This window comes from Pterocles gutturalis, unplaced genomic scaffold, assembly GCF_000699245.1.
Source record: "Pterocles gutturalis isolate BGI_N339 unplaced genomic scaffold, ASM69924v1 scaffold6870, whole genome shotgun sequence".
In the NCBI taxonomy this organism is placed as follows: domain Eukaryota; kingdom Metazoa; phylum Chordata; class Aves; order Pterocliformes; family Pteroclidae; genus Pterocles; species Pterocles gutturalis.
In genome coordinates, this window is record NW_010145890.1 from 126,396 (window position 1) to 142,174 (window position 15,779).

Genomic DNA, 15,779 nt, shown 5'->3' on the forward strand with positions numbered 1-15,779 from the left:
TATAAAAGAAATTTACAGTGACAAGACTGAATGCAGAGGTCTACATCTGGTAAAGGGGCAAGAAGAGAGATTTTTTTTTTCCCTCTGCTCAGGACATTTCTTCGTAACAACAGAAAGGATGTTTACTTTCACCTGAGCTATGATAAACCTGGTATAAATCACTGAAAGTGCATGTATACAAAAAAGCATTAGCAGACACCAACTGAAACCTAAAAGGAAAAATGGGAAAAATATGTAGACACTGTACCCTGGATTTTAGACTTCTTATTCAACAACTCGTTGAAATCAGCACGTCTAATTTTCTCTACTAAATCCTCAATTATTCATAAAAGACTCTCAAAGAGAAGGGATAATGCCTGGCTGAGCCTCTGCACACAGAGATGCAAGCAGTTGCCAAGACCCCAGGATACTTTCTCAAATGAAAATTTTCTTCCCAAGAGCATGAAGGTTTCTGGGTGTCAACTTTCTGAGTCTTTCTTCATGCCATACCTCAAATGCACAATCACTGGATAAGGGACACTGTTCAAAAGCAATACTGTAGGGCAAACCTGAGCCCTGAAATACCACTCACCTAGCAATTGATTCCTCACACAAAGAAATCTCAAGGGCAGACATCTCACGGTGTATAGAAGATCAATAAAAACTGAAGTTATGAAAACAAAGGCAGCTACGAGAAACTAAATCAACCACCTGTTCCACATGCAGTAATCATTCTAGTACCACCAGCTACAGACATCTCAGTCTTGGCTCCACAGTACCACCACTGAATATACTCTTGAGTTTATCACATCATATTAATTTTCATGTAATGAATGACAGAAGGTACAAGACAAATTACATAACTCAGTTTAACTCTTGTGATATCTAATATTTTCCCTGCAGCCCTTTCCCTATTATGGCACTGCATTTTTCTGGAAACTCTTCAGCAGCTACACTTTTTCTATAATAAAAGAAAACATCCACATTAAAAAAAAAAAAAAGAGCAGCTCCCTTGCTCACTCACTCCATGAAAGGCAAGAATGAGCAACTCTACTATGTCTAAGACAGCTTTGTTTACAGCTTGGTTACAGAGGGTAGAATACTAATTAGATAATACTTACCACAACAACTGGAAGAATAACCATAAATGCTAATCCGTATACAAGCAACACCTAGCGAAAAATTATGAAACATACTGCATTAGGTACTTCAGTTACTTAATGCCACTCTTGTTCAATCTTTGTTCTAAAATACAGTCAAGTAGTATTACCACAAGCCTACTACAAACTAGCCTAAGCTTATTGCATAATACCTGCCATTATTTCTGAAGAACAACTTACAAGTAACATATTCCTTATTTAAACCCTACACAACTGATTATCAGTTCAGTGTAAGCAACCTTTTAAATCATCCACACATTGTCCCAGGTGGGTTTCTTTAATAATTAAAGGGTTGGCAGCTAAACTGTGATGCAGGGGACAGAGATGATTGCTGCATTAAAAGAAATCAAGCAGGTAAGCCAAATACCTTGCAGAAATAAATGCAACAGAAAGAGCACTTAAGACACTGTATGATTACAGCACCGCCAGCAAACCAAATGGAACTACAGAAATCCAGTGAACAGACAGCTCTGTATATGTTTGCTTGCAAGAGCAAACACACGCTTTGTAACAGGGGTGACCACAGTACAACCTCATTATCACTGCAATAAGACCCTTCCAAGCATATTAATAGTTTACTCTCAAAGGTTAGAGTTAAGCTACTCTAACACTTTTAACTCCTGAAATTTGCTTCAAAGATGTGCATTTGGACCAAAGTATATTATCTAAGTTGTTCGACTACAATGCACAGTATTAAGCACAAAAATTTTAAGGTGAACACTTGAAGTTCACCTTAAAAATCTTGAGCTAAGTAAGTTGACTCACCAAAATTGAATTTTTCTGATCAACAATCCAAGCTGGCAAAGCTATACCGAAGCTTGTAGCTGTAGGACGAAAGAAAATAAATTCACTATAAAATATTAAGGAATAGTTTTAAAGTCACATTAAGTCTAATAAAAAAAAAATAAAAAAAAAAAACACCAACCCACAAAAAAATCTTATTAACACTTCAATAAACAAAATTCTAAGAAATTTACCAAAATCAAAAAACAAATTAGAAATACACTCAAGTATGCAACACAATTACGAGACTTAAATACCAAAGATTTTAGCTTAACATATTGCAGTGAAATAGATATGCAATATTTATTAATATACCTTTTTAAAGAGAGAAAAATTTCACAGATGGAAAGATTTATGAGCTTTCCCTTGCAGAGTTTTCATCAGTTTAAATACATATAGTTCAATAAATACACACACTGGGATAAAACTGTTTGCACAAATTCTATGGAAAATGTTTTATTACTTTGTAACTTTAGGAAACTGTTCTAAGCTGTAAATTGTAAAAACAAAACCCTTTGCCAGTTCAAATTTCTGTGTGATTGGTAAGAAAGAGAAAGGAACACTTTTCAACAAAAAGGAGTTTAGGCTGCAGGAAACAGAAGACATGATTCTCAAAGAGAAACGTCCACAGTACACAGATCTGAATTTAGAACAGCATAAAATAGCTTGTCTTCAGACACTTTAGTAGTAATAACTGAACTTTGCAAATACTACCTATCCCAACACTAAAAGTTCTAGGAAACCAAGAAAAAAAAAAAATACTACAAATTTCTAGGGCCTACTTAAAAAACAAACAACCCCCATGCTTTCCTCTGTACTAGCAGGTATCAATGAGGAGTATTACCTTAAATAAGGACAGACTAGGATCCCATACGTACTTGGATACTATTCTCATACTGTTTCCAACAGATCGTGATAGCCATTGATTCAGACAACCAGTTGTTATGCACAAGCCTAATGGGACTTCTGTGCAGTTAAGTTGGAACCTACTATTTCTTGCGACTCAAATATCTGGCCAACCTGATCACACCTCAAGCATAGGAGTTCAACTGAGTAACACCTGACATTAAGTTATAGGAAATGCTCTGCTCCGGAGAAGAGTCTGGAGACACTTCTCTACCTGTTAATGGTTATGTATTTTTAGAAGAATCTACTAAAAATGTAATGTGCCTTTTACTGGTGATATAAATTTCAGTTTCCCACAATATTTTTGACCTTTAGGACTGTAGCTTCAAACTGTTCCAGGAATAGAAGCAGTTCAGTACAAAGCTCTTTCTCTCTGGCCTGAGTCCTTGCCCCATCCGTGCCCACTGAGCTGAAGCACTACCAAATATACCAAGGGGAAATAGTCTGCTAAAATTGGCTTACATTACTAAAAGCATCTCTTTTGACTCTCCAGGTCCTCTCACCTGCTTTTAAATGCCTTTGAAATTATTTTGTGCATTCAGTACTTTACTTTTAGTAAAGGAGAAAGTCAGGCCAAAGACAAAATCTTGTTTGCCTGCCTCTAACCTCCATGCTGCTTCAGTTGAACAGAGAGGAATCCTGCTTGCTGCTCCTTTGTGCTGGGCACAGAGGGTGTGACGTACCTCATCTGACTTGGTTAGACACATCTAACACCAGATGTGCTTCATCTCAAACCAAAATCACCTCTATAAGGCACTGTCTCCATTCTTTGACTACACAGAACTAAAAAACTAGAGCACATAGCGCGGATACAGGTTCGTTTTTGTTGGGTTTTTTTTGTTTTTTTTTTTTTTTTTTTTTTACACTACAGGTGTATAAATGAAGAGAAGACAAATTTCACTAAATTAGAAAGCTCCTCACACTTCAATGTGGAACAAGGTTACAGAATTAAGGATGGGAGAGAGAAAATTTCAGGCTTCTTCCCTCCCTTCAGATGAAGCAGCCATGAGAGACCTAGAAGAAAAGCAGAGAACTCTAATTCCACCCTAGTCTGCGTTAGAGTTTCAGAAGAACAGGAGGCTTCATGCTCACAGTACGAGCTGCTGCCCTACCAAAGAATTATTGCATTTCACCCTTCCAGAAGGCAAATTCAGAGTCCATTAAGTTTGTGAAAGCAGCCTCTGAGCCAACTGTACAAGGATCATCATGCCTTTAAATTCTCCACTTTTGGCTGAGTTTTCTTCAGATCCATTCAATGACACTGACATACTGCCCAACTTTAAATCCTATGCCATGGCAACACTAAGTTAGTAGCTTGTGGATGCAAAAAAAACCAGTTTAGCATCAGGAAGTGTCCCAGGAAAGCTATTTGTTAGCATCTATTAGACTAAAATTTACAGTACTGTTTTGCTGATATTGGAACAGCACTTCTGAAGTGAGACCTTACTGGCATTTCTCAGCAAGAGGGACAGAGTCGTCCTACTTGCCTGGCTAGGAAACCAAGAGAGGCTAGGAGCTGAAAGAAATCTGCTATGCTATAAAAGACAGTGCTTGAAGAAATGAAAACACCACCTTGGTCCATCAGAAATGCCTTTGTCATACTATGATTTAGTTGGTACAGTTGGTTTTTGAAGGGAGGGGGAGGATTGTTTCTTTGAAATGCTGGTTCAGGAGATGGGTTTTTTCCTTTTAAAATTTATTTCCCATGTTGGCCAGATATAATACAGAAGAACTTCCAGGACGGAGTTCCTTCACATCATCCTGTAACTTTACAATTAAGTTACAAATTCCATTCATTACTTACAAGCTGGCCAAACTCATCCCACACAGATATGTGGTATAACTTAGTCCCACAAACTGCAGGGCATCAAAAAGCAGAGATCTACGGAGGCTCATCCTAACTGATGACAGGTTTCCTTTTTGCTTGTAATGAGTACCAGAAGCAGCTAGAAATATACAATATTGTTCCTCACAACTAGTCCACTTAAACAATGGTCACAAAGATGTTATACAAGCAACTCACACAACTCTAAATAGAAGGGAAAAAAAATAGACTAGCTTTCAGTCTTAAATGGTTTTAGTTTGGATTGCCTACTGTATAACTTTAATACACCATGATCACTTCCATGTAGCATTCTGCCCAGGAAAAACCTACCAGCACAGGGATAATCACCAGGACTCCTAAAGATGAAGGAGGCATAGAGCTATGCTCAAACAGGACTGCTTCCAGAGAATAGAAGACAGATGTGTACACAGTATTCATTTAAATACATACATGTCCTCACATACATCCCTTCGAAGTGTGTTTACTGCGCTATGGCCAATTGTTAATTTTTCAATATACATTTACAGTACGTGATCATAAATACTAAGAAATGTTTAAAATTGACAAGTTTCTCATGAGTATTACCCTATTTTTTACTTATACCTCCTTTTAATATTGGCAAGTCTCTCTAGATACTTACTGAAGCTGACTAATTAAAAAAGACCCTTCTCTTTTCTCCCTAATAAGTTTGAGAAATGTGAAAGCAAACTCTTTCCTGCCTTTCCCTCCCACTACCAGCCCAGAGACAGTTTCACAAGCAAAGAGCTGATCAGAGCCGTTGCTTCAAATCATAGGGAAAAGTTATTCTATATACATTAAGATCTAAGTGCTTCTCAAATGATCAGATATTACACAGCTCAATGTACAGAAATTACAGGACTTCTGTCATTCATAATTGTTACCTTGTGGTCCATCTGGATTACCAAATTCTTCCCAATTTTTTCGTGATTCTTCATCAGTTAAGCTAGTTTCAAGAAGAGATACTAAGTTAACACAGAACTAAAGAAATTTCTCTAAATCATTAACGTACAGAAACTTTAAAATGTGGCATTTATGCTATCCTTCAGAGATGGTTTGGCAAGCTAAACAGCTTCTGACATTGTTTGCATCAAATCTGATATGAAACAATACTGCTGTCATGATACACAGGTGAATTCCTTTAGCACTCTGACAGCAGAAGAAATCAGTCACAGAAGGTGCACCATCATACAGGAGATGGAGCAATCATATCTCCATTTCATGAGAGTGACTGCGTACCCATCAGCAAAGGGTACTTTTCAATGCCAGGTTACAGTACAGCAAATTTTGAAAGGCAACAAATGTTGAAAACATTATCTTTTTTTGGAAGGAAGGTGAATATACAAGATGAGTTGATACAGGAGAAGTTGTCCATATGGGGTTTTAATCCTCTTATTCTAGACTTTTAGCCTTTGATGGCATGTGTTTGGTTGTTTTCTTTCCTGGAACTCCCTAGTTTTATATTTAAGAAGAGAAATAAATTAAGATACCACCTCCTAAAACAGTTTTATGCCTTTTCTGTAATGACAGTTTCTTGGCAACAATATCACACCTCAAACAGAACCTTACAGGGAAGAATACTGCTTAAGGAAACAGAACATCGTGCATTCACTATATGGGATATTTTGTCTCACAGAAGAATCCCAGTGAGTCAGACGCCTCCTGATCATTTCTATTTCTCACACTTATGAGCAAGCAGACTCATGAAATGGGTAGCTTTTATATTCTTTCAAGACAGCATGGCTGACAAACTCCACCATCATTTACTTTAAGATATGCCTCTGCCATAGCCCTTGCACTAGCATTTGAAGTTTGATACTTCAAACTATCAGCAAGCATTTGCATGCTAGTTTGCAAAGTGAGATGTTTCAGGAGTTCAGAAGGCAATACAGAAATATCCCATTGAAGAAGCTTTCATAGTGATGCAGATGTGTTTAAGGAGAAAGGATGATTTCAAAATTGCTCAAGTGAATGTGGTGTTGGCCCTCCTCACCTCACCCTAAACAGGACTCTCACAGTCAGTAAGGTCAACTGCATAGACAACTGACTTAAAAGCAGGTATCACCATCTTGCTAGGTTCTTGGATGATGAGACTGACCCAATAAAACCCTACAATGGAAGAAGGCTCAGTGGGGATGGGCAAGGGTGTTGTGCCACAAAGCTCAGACTGATCACAGTGACTCACCACAGCTGCTGCAAAGAAGCTGACTCAACACAAAGGGAACTAGAGGGTGGCCTTTGCTTTAGACAAACACCTATCAACAGCTGAGTGGCTCAACTGGTGGTATAAATGCGATTTCATTTTAAGAAGTATGAAGGTGTCCCTAAGTTTGCCAGACCAGCATGGGCAGAGTGAATACCTGGTTCAGCCCAACATAGAGTACAAAAACCAGACAACTAACAAAGCAATTTTGAAGAAAGCAATGGGCTCAAGCTGGCTTCTACCCACATATGCCTTCCCAGCACCCGGGAATGCCCAGTATTGTGGCAGTCAGAGTATTAGAGAGATCAGTAACAGGTATCACACTGGTATTGTGATTGAACTGTGTATTGCAATTGCTATATTTTGCTAAGTCTAACAAGTATACTAAAAACACAATACAAATTTATCACTCTGCTGAATCAGATGTAACATCAACTGTCTTCAGATAAGCAAATCTGATATTAAACATTACACACTCCACATGTGGAATATCTAAAAGAACCTGGCCAGAGAGTATTGGACTCTGACAGATGATCATTTAGAGTAGAAAAGAATATAAAACTGTATTAACATTCTGTGTAAGAATAGCATTACAAAGCCCAAACCCATATCTTGATTGTGGAAAAATTCAATAAAAAGGGATTTCCTTTACACCGAATTCTAATCACATATCATCTCTCAGATCAAAAAAAACCCAAAACCAAAAACAACTATAAGCAGAGGTAAGGCCAGAAAAATACCCTGGAGGAAAACAGGATTCAGCTTTTAAGTAGTATACAGATAATATGAAGCTGTCACTGAGTCAAAAATCAGGATGCAAGACTAGTGCAAATGAAAAGTGACGTGGGGGAGCTGAGAGAAAACTGAGTCAGAACCAGAATGAAACATCTTTGGCACTAGATGGAAACAGAGTTAACATACTATCTCTTACTCTTTGGCTTTACAACATGTGAAATTAACAGCATATTTATTCTCTAAGTAACAGTTCAGAACTGCTGTAACACAGTCAGTTGCTTAAAAACCACAACACCCATTTTGTTCCTCATCATCTTTAAGATTTAATGTCTATCACACTGGAAACACTTTTCCTAGCTGACACAGAAGTTTAATACAAGGATCTAACACCTTACAGTATTCTGACAGTTGCTAAACAAATAATTCTTCCTAACTTGTACAGAAGAAGTATGCTCTCAACTGAGACATGTTTTGACTTTTGATACATATTCAAATGCGTTTTCCCTGGTTGTTTAGGTCATCCTTGCTATTACCTTAAAGGTTTTCCTCCCCATAATATCAAGTTCCCATTTTTTGTAGGCAAAAATGAAACTTACGCTGCATAGGCCTTAGCAATCCTCATGAACATAACTTCATCTCCTCCTTTATCTGGATGGTATTTTAGCGACAGTGCACGGTACTGTTTCTTAATTTCTGATATACTTGCTCCCTTAAAAAGGAAAGTTTTGAGTTAATGATAAATACCTTAATTCAAATCCATTCTTCTATATCTGTATTATAAAGCACATTGTGCAATATTTCTCTGAACCATCCATTGAACTAAAGAATTATGTTCTAATATACGATCATGAAACTACATATGTATTTAATGGAAAACATGATTATATTATTTTTCTAATAACATTTTTATAACTGTTATATTTTTAAATCAAGTTGGAAGTCACAGCCTAACAGAAAGACACTCAGATGACTGGCTACTCTTTTTTTCTGGGTTACCTTGTTCATCCACCCATAGAAAAAAAAAAAAGGTTAGGCCATCCTATCTACTTGACAAATCTTGTATTTTCCTAAACACATTCATGAATACGAAGAATTGTCACTTACAGTATTATTCTATTTAAGCAAGAGTTCACAGATCAAGTATGATGGCTCACTTGCAGCTTGTAGGCAGAAATAAACCTGCCAGTCACCAGGAACAGTGGATTGCCCTGCTGCTTAAGAATGTCTTTGACTAGAATCACCCTACTCATAAATTATTTCAAACTTCTTGAACAAAGGGACTACATTACCTATACCTAAGAAAAGAGAACAATTTTTATTCTACTACAGCACATTGTTAAATGCCATGAACACAACACCCTGTGCATTAACTTAACTTTCAGGTTAGACTGTGAACTTCACTACACTAGAAAACCCACAAAACTTTCTAATTAGTGGAGATAGAGTTTTTCTAGTAAGCTACCCGCTAAGTTTCACAGAACCATTACCACAGTACTTTTTAACATTTCATGGCAGAGAGGCCTAGCATGCTGACCTTAACGGAATAATAAACACTTAAGAAGGTAAAGATGATGGTACTGGTTCAATAAATTCAAACCAGAAATTAAACTACCCTGGGGCTTCATTTGCTGTTACTTTATCTCCCTTTATACAATGTGTCTATCATTTTCCAACACTATTTTTCCAGCATGCCGGCCTCATTTAATGCACAGGATGAGCTACTCCATAATAAATTAGACTTCAGGTAAAAACAGCCATTTCAAGACTAAATAAAGAATGCCAGATGAGTAGCAGAAGCTGAAAAGTAGGAAAAAAAAAAAATCAGGTTGCTGAAGAAGAGATGGGTTTTCATGCCTCACATGAATGCTTCCCATAAAAAAAAAAAAAACTAATTTTTTCTCTCTGGCACAGAGGTAGCATATAATCTCTGACAAATTAACGACAAATTTTCCATCTATCATTAATTGCTTAGTCCTCATTTTCAAAAGCTAGGCTACAGAGGTTAGGCCTGACTTACAGAAATGCTTAGCAGCCTAGGACAGCTGGTATCGGTCAGCACTCTGCTTGCAACACAGAGCTTCCCTATATTAACTACTGATAAAAAAATTAAAGCCTCAATTGTCTTTCTTAAATAATACAGAACTGTAATTGGTTTTGAGCTCCATCCTTCTGCCTTGGATCACACCTGTAAAATGTCAGTAAGGATATGTATTCAATAAATCAGTAATAGCAGCTGAGTGCCTTATGTATTAGTGAATTTAAAGTGATGTGCTCCAGAAAAAGCTATTCTATATTCAAAATAAAGCACTGATATTCTATACAGAATAAGGTACATTTACATTATCTGAACTTTGTCCATGTTGTGTTTCTCCTCTAGAGAAAAAAGTCTCTTGTTATAAGCTGGTATGCTAACATAAAATAAAAAAAATAATCTTGGCCACAGTGTGAATACAGAGAAGCAAATGAATTATTGTGTACCAAAATTTTTAAGAGCCTGCATCTGCAAATCCTTTTTTTTTTTTTTGAGTCTGGAATTTTTTGGGTTTTTTTTTAACAGCAACATTTCAATTATCTAACAACACTTCAACATCTGTATCACTTCCACATCAGCAGGGCTGGCAACGATTCTAAAGGTTCCACTTGAATGGTAACAGAAGAAAGCTGTTAAATTTCATGTAGTCTTAACTAGAAGTTTTTCAAGGGGATTGAATAGATTCATCTGATAGCACAGAAATACAAAAGACAAACACACTATGGAATCTTGGACTCTACTTTAAGCCCTAATTCAACTGATCTATTTTCACACCCATCTCTTCATCCTGCTTTTAACATCTTTGGCTTTAATTCAGCTTGCCCTTATGACAATATGTTCCGTCCCTCTATCACTTCTTGGAGCATTCGTATTGGTTTCGTTGCCTGCAAAAATTGCATGTGTCTTGAGCATGCATACAAGTTTCCATTAATAAACACTAAGTTACAATTCACTGCATATGCACTTGTTTCCCCTCAGGGTTGTTACTTGTGGAAATTTGCCAAAGATGACAAAGGAAAATCCTCTGGTGACCTAAACCCTAGCCCAATTTGTTTAACCAAAGTTAGCCCAGACATACGAACGTTTAAACCGCACAGCTCCATCAGATACCATTCAACAGTAAAAATTTATCTTGCTCTTGTGCTTCAGTGAGAGAACACAAGTCAGCAATCAGTCATTCACAGAGGAACTGAGCACAGGTTGAATTTAAATAACTTGCCTCAGTGCATGACAGGCAGGTCTTGTTCCACCTGTCTATCCAGAAACAGGCTGGAGTCACGTATGTGCTATAATGGCTTTCTTAGCATGGAAAAGCAGTACCAGGGATGCTTATCGTTATGCTGCTACGCCACATCACTAATGGCAAGAGATGTATTTGTTAATGTTCATATACATAAGCTCTCCCACACTAACAATACACATCAAGTTTAATCAAAATGAGTACATTGAAAGTTCTTCCATATTCTTGCCTTGAGCTGTATTCATAGTGTATTTCCTTAGCCGACAGAGTAAAACATACCTCAGGCTTCAGAACTGAAAAGATGTCTCTATTGTTATTCAAAAGAAGAGCTTTGTATAAGGAAAAAATTACCATAAGCACAGAATTTGCTTGAGGTATTATGGTTAAGACGAAGAAAAGAGTTTGACAAGACTAAATAAGAGTTTAAGAGATGTCCAGAAGGCTTTTGTCTCCTCGGAATATATAACTTTTTATATCTATTTTGAATCAGACCTTCAATGTAAATAAAGCACTGCACCTGTTTTCTAGATAAACACTATGTATTTTTTTTTCCAGTTAAACAAACCAATTGGCTGGTATCACTAGAGTTTGTTGTTTGCATTCACAGATGCAACTGAGATTGAAGGTAACCTTTACTACATCAAAATGTGCATCACTAACACCCTTTAGTGAAACCTTTCATTTACAAGAGAAATGTTGCCATACAGCAACTCTAAATCAAATGAATCCACATTCTTGTTTATACAGTTTATTCAGCAGCATCCCTAAAAATGGCCATTGAGAGGACTTTCACAGGCCATACAAGGCAGAATTACTTTTTTCCCCCCGTACAAAGTGAGGAAAACCACATCACAGTAAGATTCAAAATACATTTAAAAACCCCACCTCACTATATTAAGACAACCATTAGAATTTTGAAGGAGTTAGACACTTAAGTTACATTTTAGTAAAGATACAGGCAAAGAATATCTAAAGACTGACTTTACAATAAGCAGCAGCAATGTTCAGATGCCAAAAATTAATGAAACCGCTAGATACATTCACTAAAGTTAACTTATTTTGTTTAAAAAACAAGTCTTAAATTTGACATCTAGACATAGCATATAAAGTTACAGTATTACAGACTAGTGAAAGATGCTATTACTTACAGGATCCAAATGTAACACTTCATAAGGGTTGTACTCTTGATACTCTCTGTCTGTTTTGGACACTTTGTACGCAAGAAACAAAAATAATGCCCAGCCAGCAAGGAGGACTATTTTCCTGTTTGGAAGAAAGAATTTTTTAAATGTACAAATACTCTAAATACAGTAGCTCTACTATAATTCAAATAATACAAATAACATAAGAAGCCATTTGATATCAGTCTTCAAGACACAATACTAAAACAGAAAGAAAAATTAAAGCAATTTAAAGCAGTTATAAGTATTTTGAGTTATAGGACCGTCTTTGACACAGATGAGACAAGCTGATCTGACTTCTAATTCATTTCTTTCCTCTTTTTTTTATTAAACAGGCAACCCACTACCAACAAAGACTCTTTCCATTCTTTAACTGTATGTCCTCTTCAGGTATACAATAGTATTTCCTATTTTTAAGGAATTATTTTAATCTGATCCTAAGCAAAGTCCATGCTAAAAAAAACCAAAAAGCTGAAACAGATGCCTAACAAACAGCAAAATATTTTGAGGGTGGGAGTAATAAGAACCAAAAGATATAAAGCCTCAACTTTGAACACACAGATTATTGTTATTGCATATTTGAACTTATATGTTTATATATTAAATATTCAAATCAAAATACGTTGCTAGCACCACTAATTTCAGTGAGGGAGGATTATTTTTTGGAACAGAAATTAATTGTTTACTTATTTCTTAGTGCTGAGGTTCACTGGTTTCATTTAGGAGGTATTTTATGAAGGACAAGCAGCATCCATCTTGATTTCAAGCCCTACCAGATAATAATGATTAAATATTGATTATTCAAATATAGCAAATGTCTCTTCTGTGACATGAAAGCCATTATTATATAACTAATTCCAGCTGCTGTGGTTACACAAAAATTTATTTTTATAAAAATGTAGGAATTGCTTTAATGGAAAGTCATGCAAATTAAATGTACTTACTTTACTGTAGGAATTATGTTCTGTTGTGGTTTTAACAGTCGCAAACGATACCACAAGCATCTTCCATATACGTTTCTTATATTCTTTAACCGAATTTGCTCTATAAAATTAAAGAGAAAGATCATGATTAATCAATCTGACAAAAAGCAGAATGACAAACATGTTCACTTCATCCTGGAGTGGGCAGTACAAGGTCAGCTGGAGGACTAACAAAAGATCCAGCAAAACTGGAGAAAATAATGGGGTTTTTATCCATTTAAGTGACACTGCACATCCATAACCACAAGAAGTTGGTCAGATTATTCTCTGTTACGTACAAAGAAACCATTCTATTTTCCACATGCCACTTAGCAACCATCACTTCTGAAACCAGCCTTTGCCTGGGTAACCTGAACCTGTAAATTTTGCTTCTTCCATTTCATACTCAACTCTAAGAAGTCTCCCATTTCAGTATGTCAGCCACTGCATGCATAAAAAAAAAAAAAAAGGAAAACTACCCACACATGCAAAGCGGTGTTTGTATACAACTAAAGAGCAGGGCTAGAGCAACAGCTACTTCCTCAATTCAAGATATGATGCATTTTCCATCTATTTACATCTGCTTTTTATAAGTTGCCTTCATTTAGGTTTTTCCTGTTGAAAGGGAAAACGAAGGAAGAGTAAGATAACAGCTATTTGTAAGCCACGTACCTCAGTAATATGGGCCCTTGGCAAGAGAGTATATGCGTTAACAAACTAGCCAACAGGATTTCCTCCCATGTCCTTTCAGGACAGGATGGGACTGGAAGGAAATTATACTTACACTGTCAACATCACCACGACAAGGCATGGAAACTCTCTCTCCTAAGAGTTTAAGTTGTATTTCACAGTTAATCAAGGCCAAATTAGTTTTGGTCAAAGAAGTCTTTTATGCTAAGCAAAAGAATAAAACCACTTGGCCCTTTTCAGACTAAAGGAGAAGGAATCAAGAGAAAAATCTTCATCCTGTCTCAACACATTTAGATATTGCTGGTAAACATAAAGGAACTAAATTTGCCATTTTAAAAGTAGTTTATGAATCATCTAAATCCATGAATTAGGTTAACAACTTTGATCCAATGCACACATCAATCACATCCTAAAAAAGTCTTAAATCTGAACTTTGCACTTTTAACAAGATGATGTCCTTGTCTTCATTAAAGTAGCAGTTATGATACATGGAAACATTCTCCTCTGGCAAATTTCTAAAAGGTGATTGTAGAAGGCAATTATGACTTCTGTTTAGTTATTCTGAAGATACTCTGTGCGTAGACACAGTGCACAGTAACCTACTTGAATTCATAAGCATGCAATCCAACTGAAGTATCGAGAAACTTAAATTCACAGTGAAACTATCCAAGGCCAGAGAAACATGACCATAAATAGAAACTTAAATTCACAGTGAAACTATATCCAAGGCCAGAGAAACATGACCATAAATGCCAATATTGTGCACCAGATCAACCATGAGTTCAGATTTAATGTGAATCAGATGTGAGCATGAGATGATATTTTAAAGTCTGTCTGTTTTGGAAAAAAAAAAAAAAAAAAAAAAAAAAAAAAAAAAAAAAAAAAAAAAGAGAGTAGAAACACAGATGATACATGACCATCCACAAACTAGTAAAGCAGACAAATAAAGCTTGCAGAGACAAGGTACCAGAACCAAAAAAAAAAAAAAAAAACCTGTATTAACTTATTCTGAGATACTTAATTCTATATAGTATATCTTTCCTCAAACTCAATATGACACTTTATAGCTTGATAGGATTCCTTGAGAAGATTAGTTTAATAGTCCCATCATCCCCGAAGAGGGAGAGATGGAGAAAAGGGAGAATAATTCAATCCCTTGCTTCTGATCCAACTCTTGCAGGGCTTCAAAATAAGCTTCCAAACTTGTCTCACAATTTTGTGCCACAGGTAAACCACACAGGTATTTTGTGGTTCTCCTGATCCACAAAGATTGTTCACATAATTAAAACAGGTATTAAACATGAAACTTTCTAAACAAAAAGGATATGACTAATATTTGGTTAAGCAACTGCCCACTTAGTTTCACCTCACTTGTGTAAGGTTTTAGGAAGCACTGTGAAGGAAAACCTCAGAAGGCAATGAACAGAGTTAAAATGCAACGCTGACTCCCTACTGGTAAGAGTGCAAACTAATCTGGCATTTTCTTCTTTGCAATTTTTTTTTCAAGATAAAAACTGTGGGAGATCTCCACTGGTTCAGAACTAAATCTACCACAACTAATTGTAAGCTAATTGTTACTTAAAATTAAACTAAATTTTTTAATGCAAAGCTAAGTTATATTACCAGCACACAGAACTTGCATATTGAAAAAGCTGATGGCACTAAAAACTAGACAAATGATGAAGTTAAGTAATGGAGACTGAAGAGCTCTGCTACAGCAACAGGGAGGAGAGCGTTCTGGGGGTTTCTAACAGGTGCTGGACAACTCTGAGCCACAATGCGATGCTTTTATGAAAAAGTCAACAATGATGCTTGAACAAATCAGGCACCGCAAACCTCACAGAAGACACATGCACTGGATGTCAAGTACAAGATGAAGCCAACCGTTCACTTCAACCACACTGACCCAGACCAGCTACTCGACCCAATCCATGTCACAGCCCCACAGCCATTTCTGCAGCACAACCAAGGGGCAGTGCTGTTTGGTAACTGTCTTAAGTGACAGAGTTGAAATCCCCCATGAGGACCAGGGCTTGTGAGCGTGAGGCTGCTCCTATCTGTCTAT

The 15,779-nt window shown here is 36.6% G+C and overlaps 1 protein-coding gene across 1 annotated transcript in view; it reads right to left on the reverse strand.

Moving 5' to 3' along the window:
- The window catches only part of SEC63 (SEC63 homolog (S. cerevisiae)), a gene marked incomplete at its 5' end in the record, with an annotated part of 43,150 nt that overhangs the window by 23,558 nt on the left and 3,813 nt on the right, over positions 1-15,779 (reverse strand). Inside the window, 6 exons of the mRNA XM_010085534.1 lie at positions 1,101-1,151; positions 1,905-1,963; positions 5,556-5,617; positions 8,206-8,318; positions 12,030-12,144; positions 13,007-13,106. Coding sequence (XP_010083836.1) covers positions 1,101-1,151; positions 1,905-1,963; positions 5,556-5,617; positions 8,206-8,318; positions 12,030-12,144; positions 13,007-13,106 — 500 coding nt within the window. The remainder of the gene's footprint in view (positions 1-1,100; positions 1,152-1,904; positions 1,964-5,555; positions 5,618-8,205; positions 8,319-12,029; positions 12,145-13,006; positions 13,107-15,779) is intronic.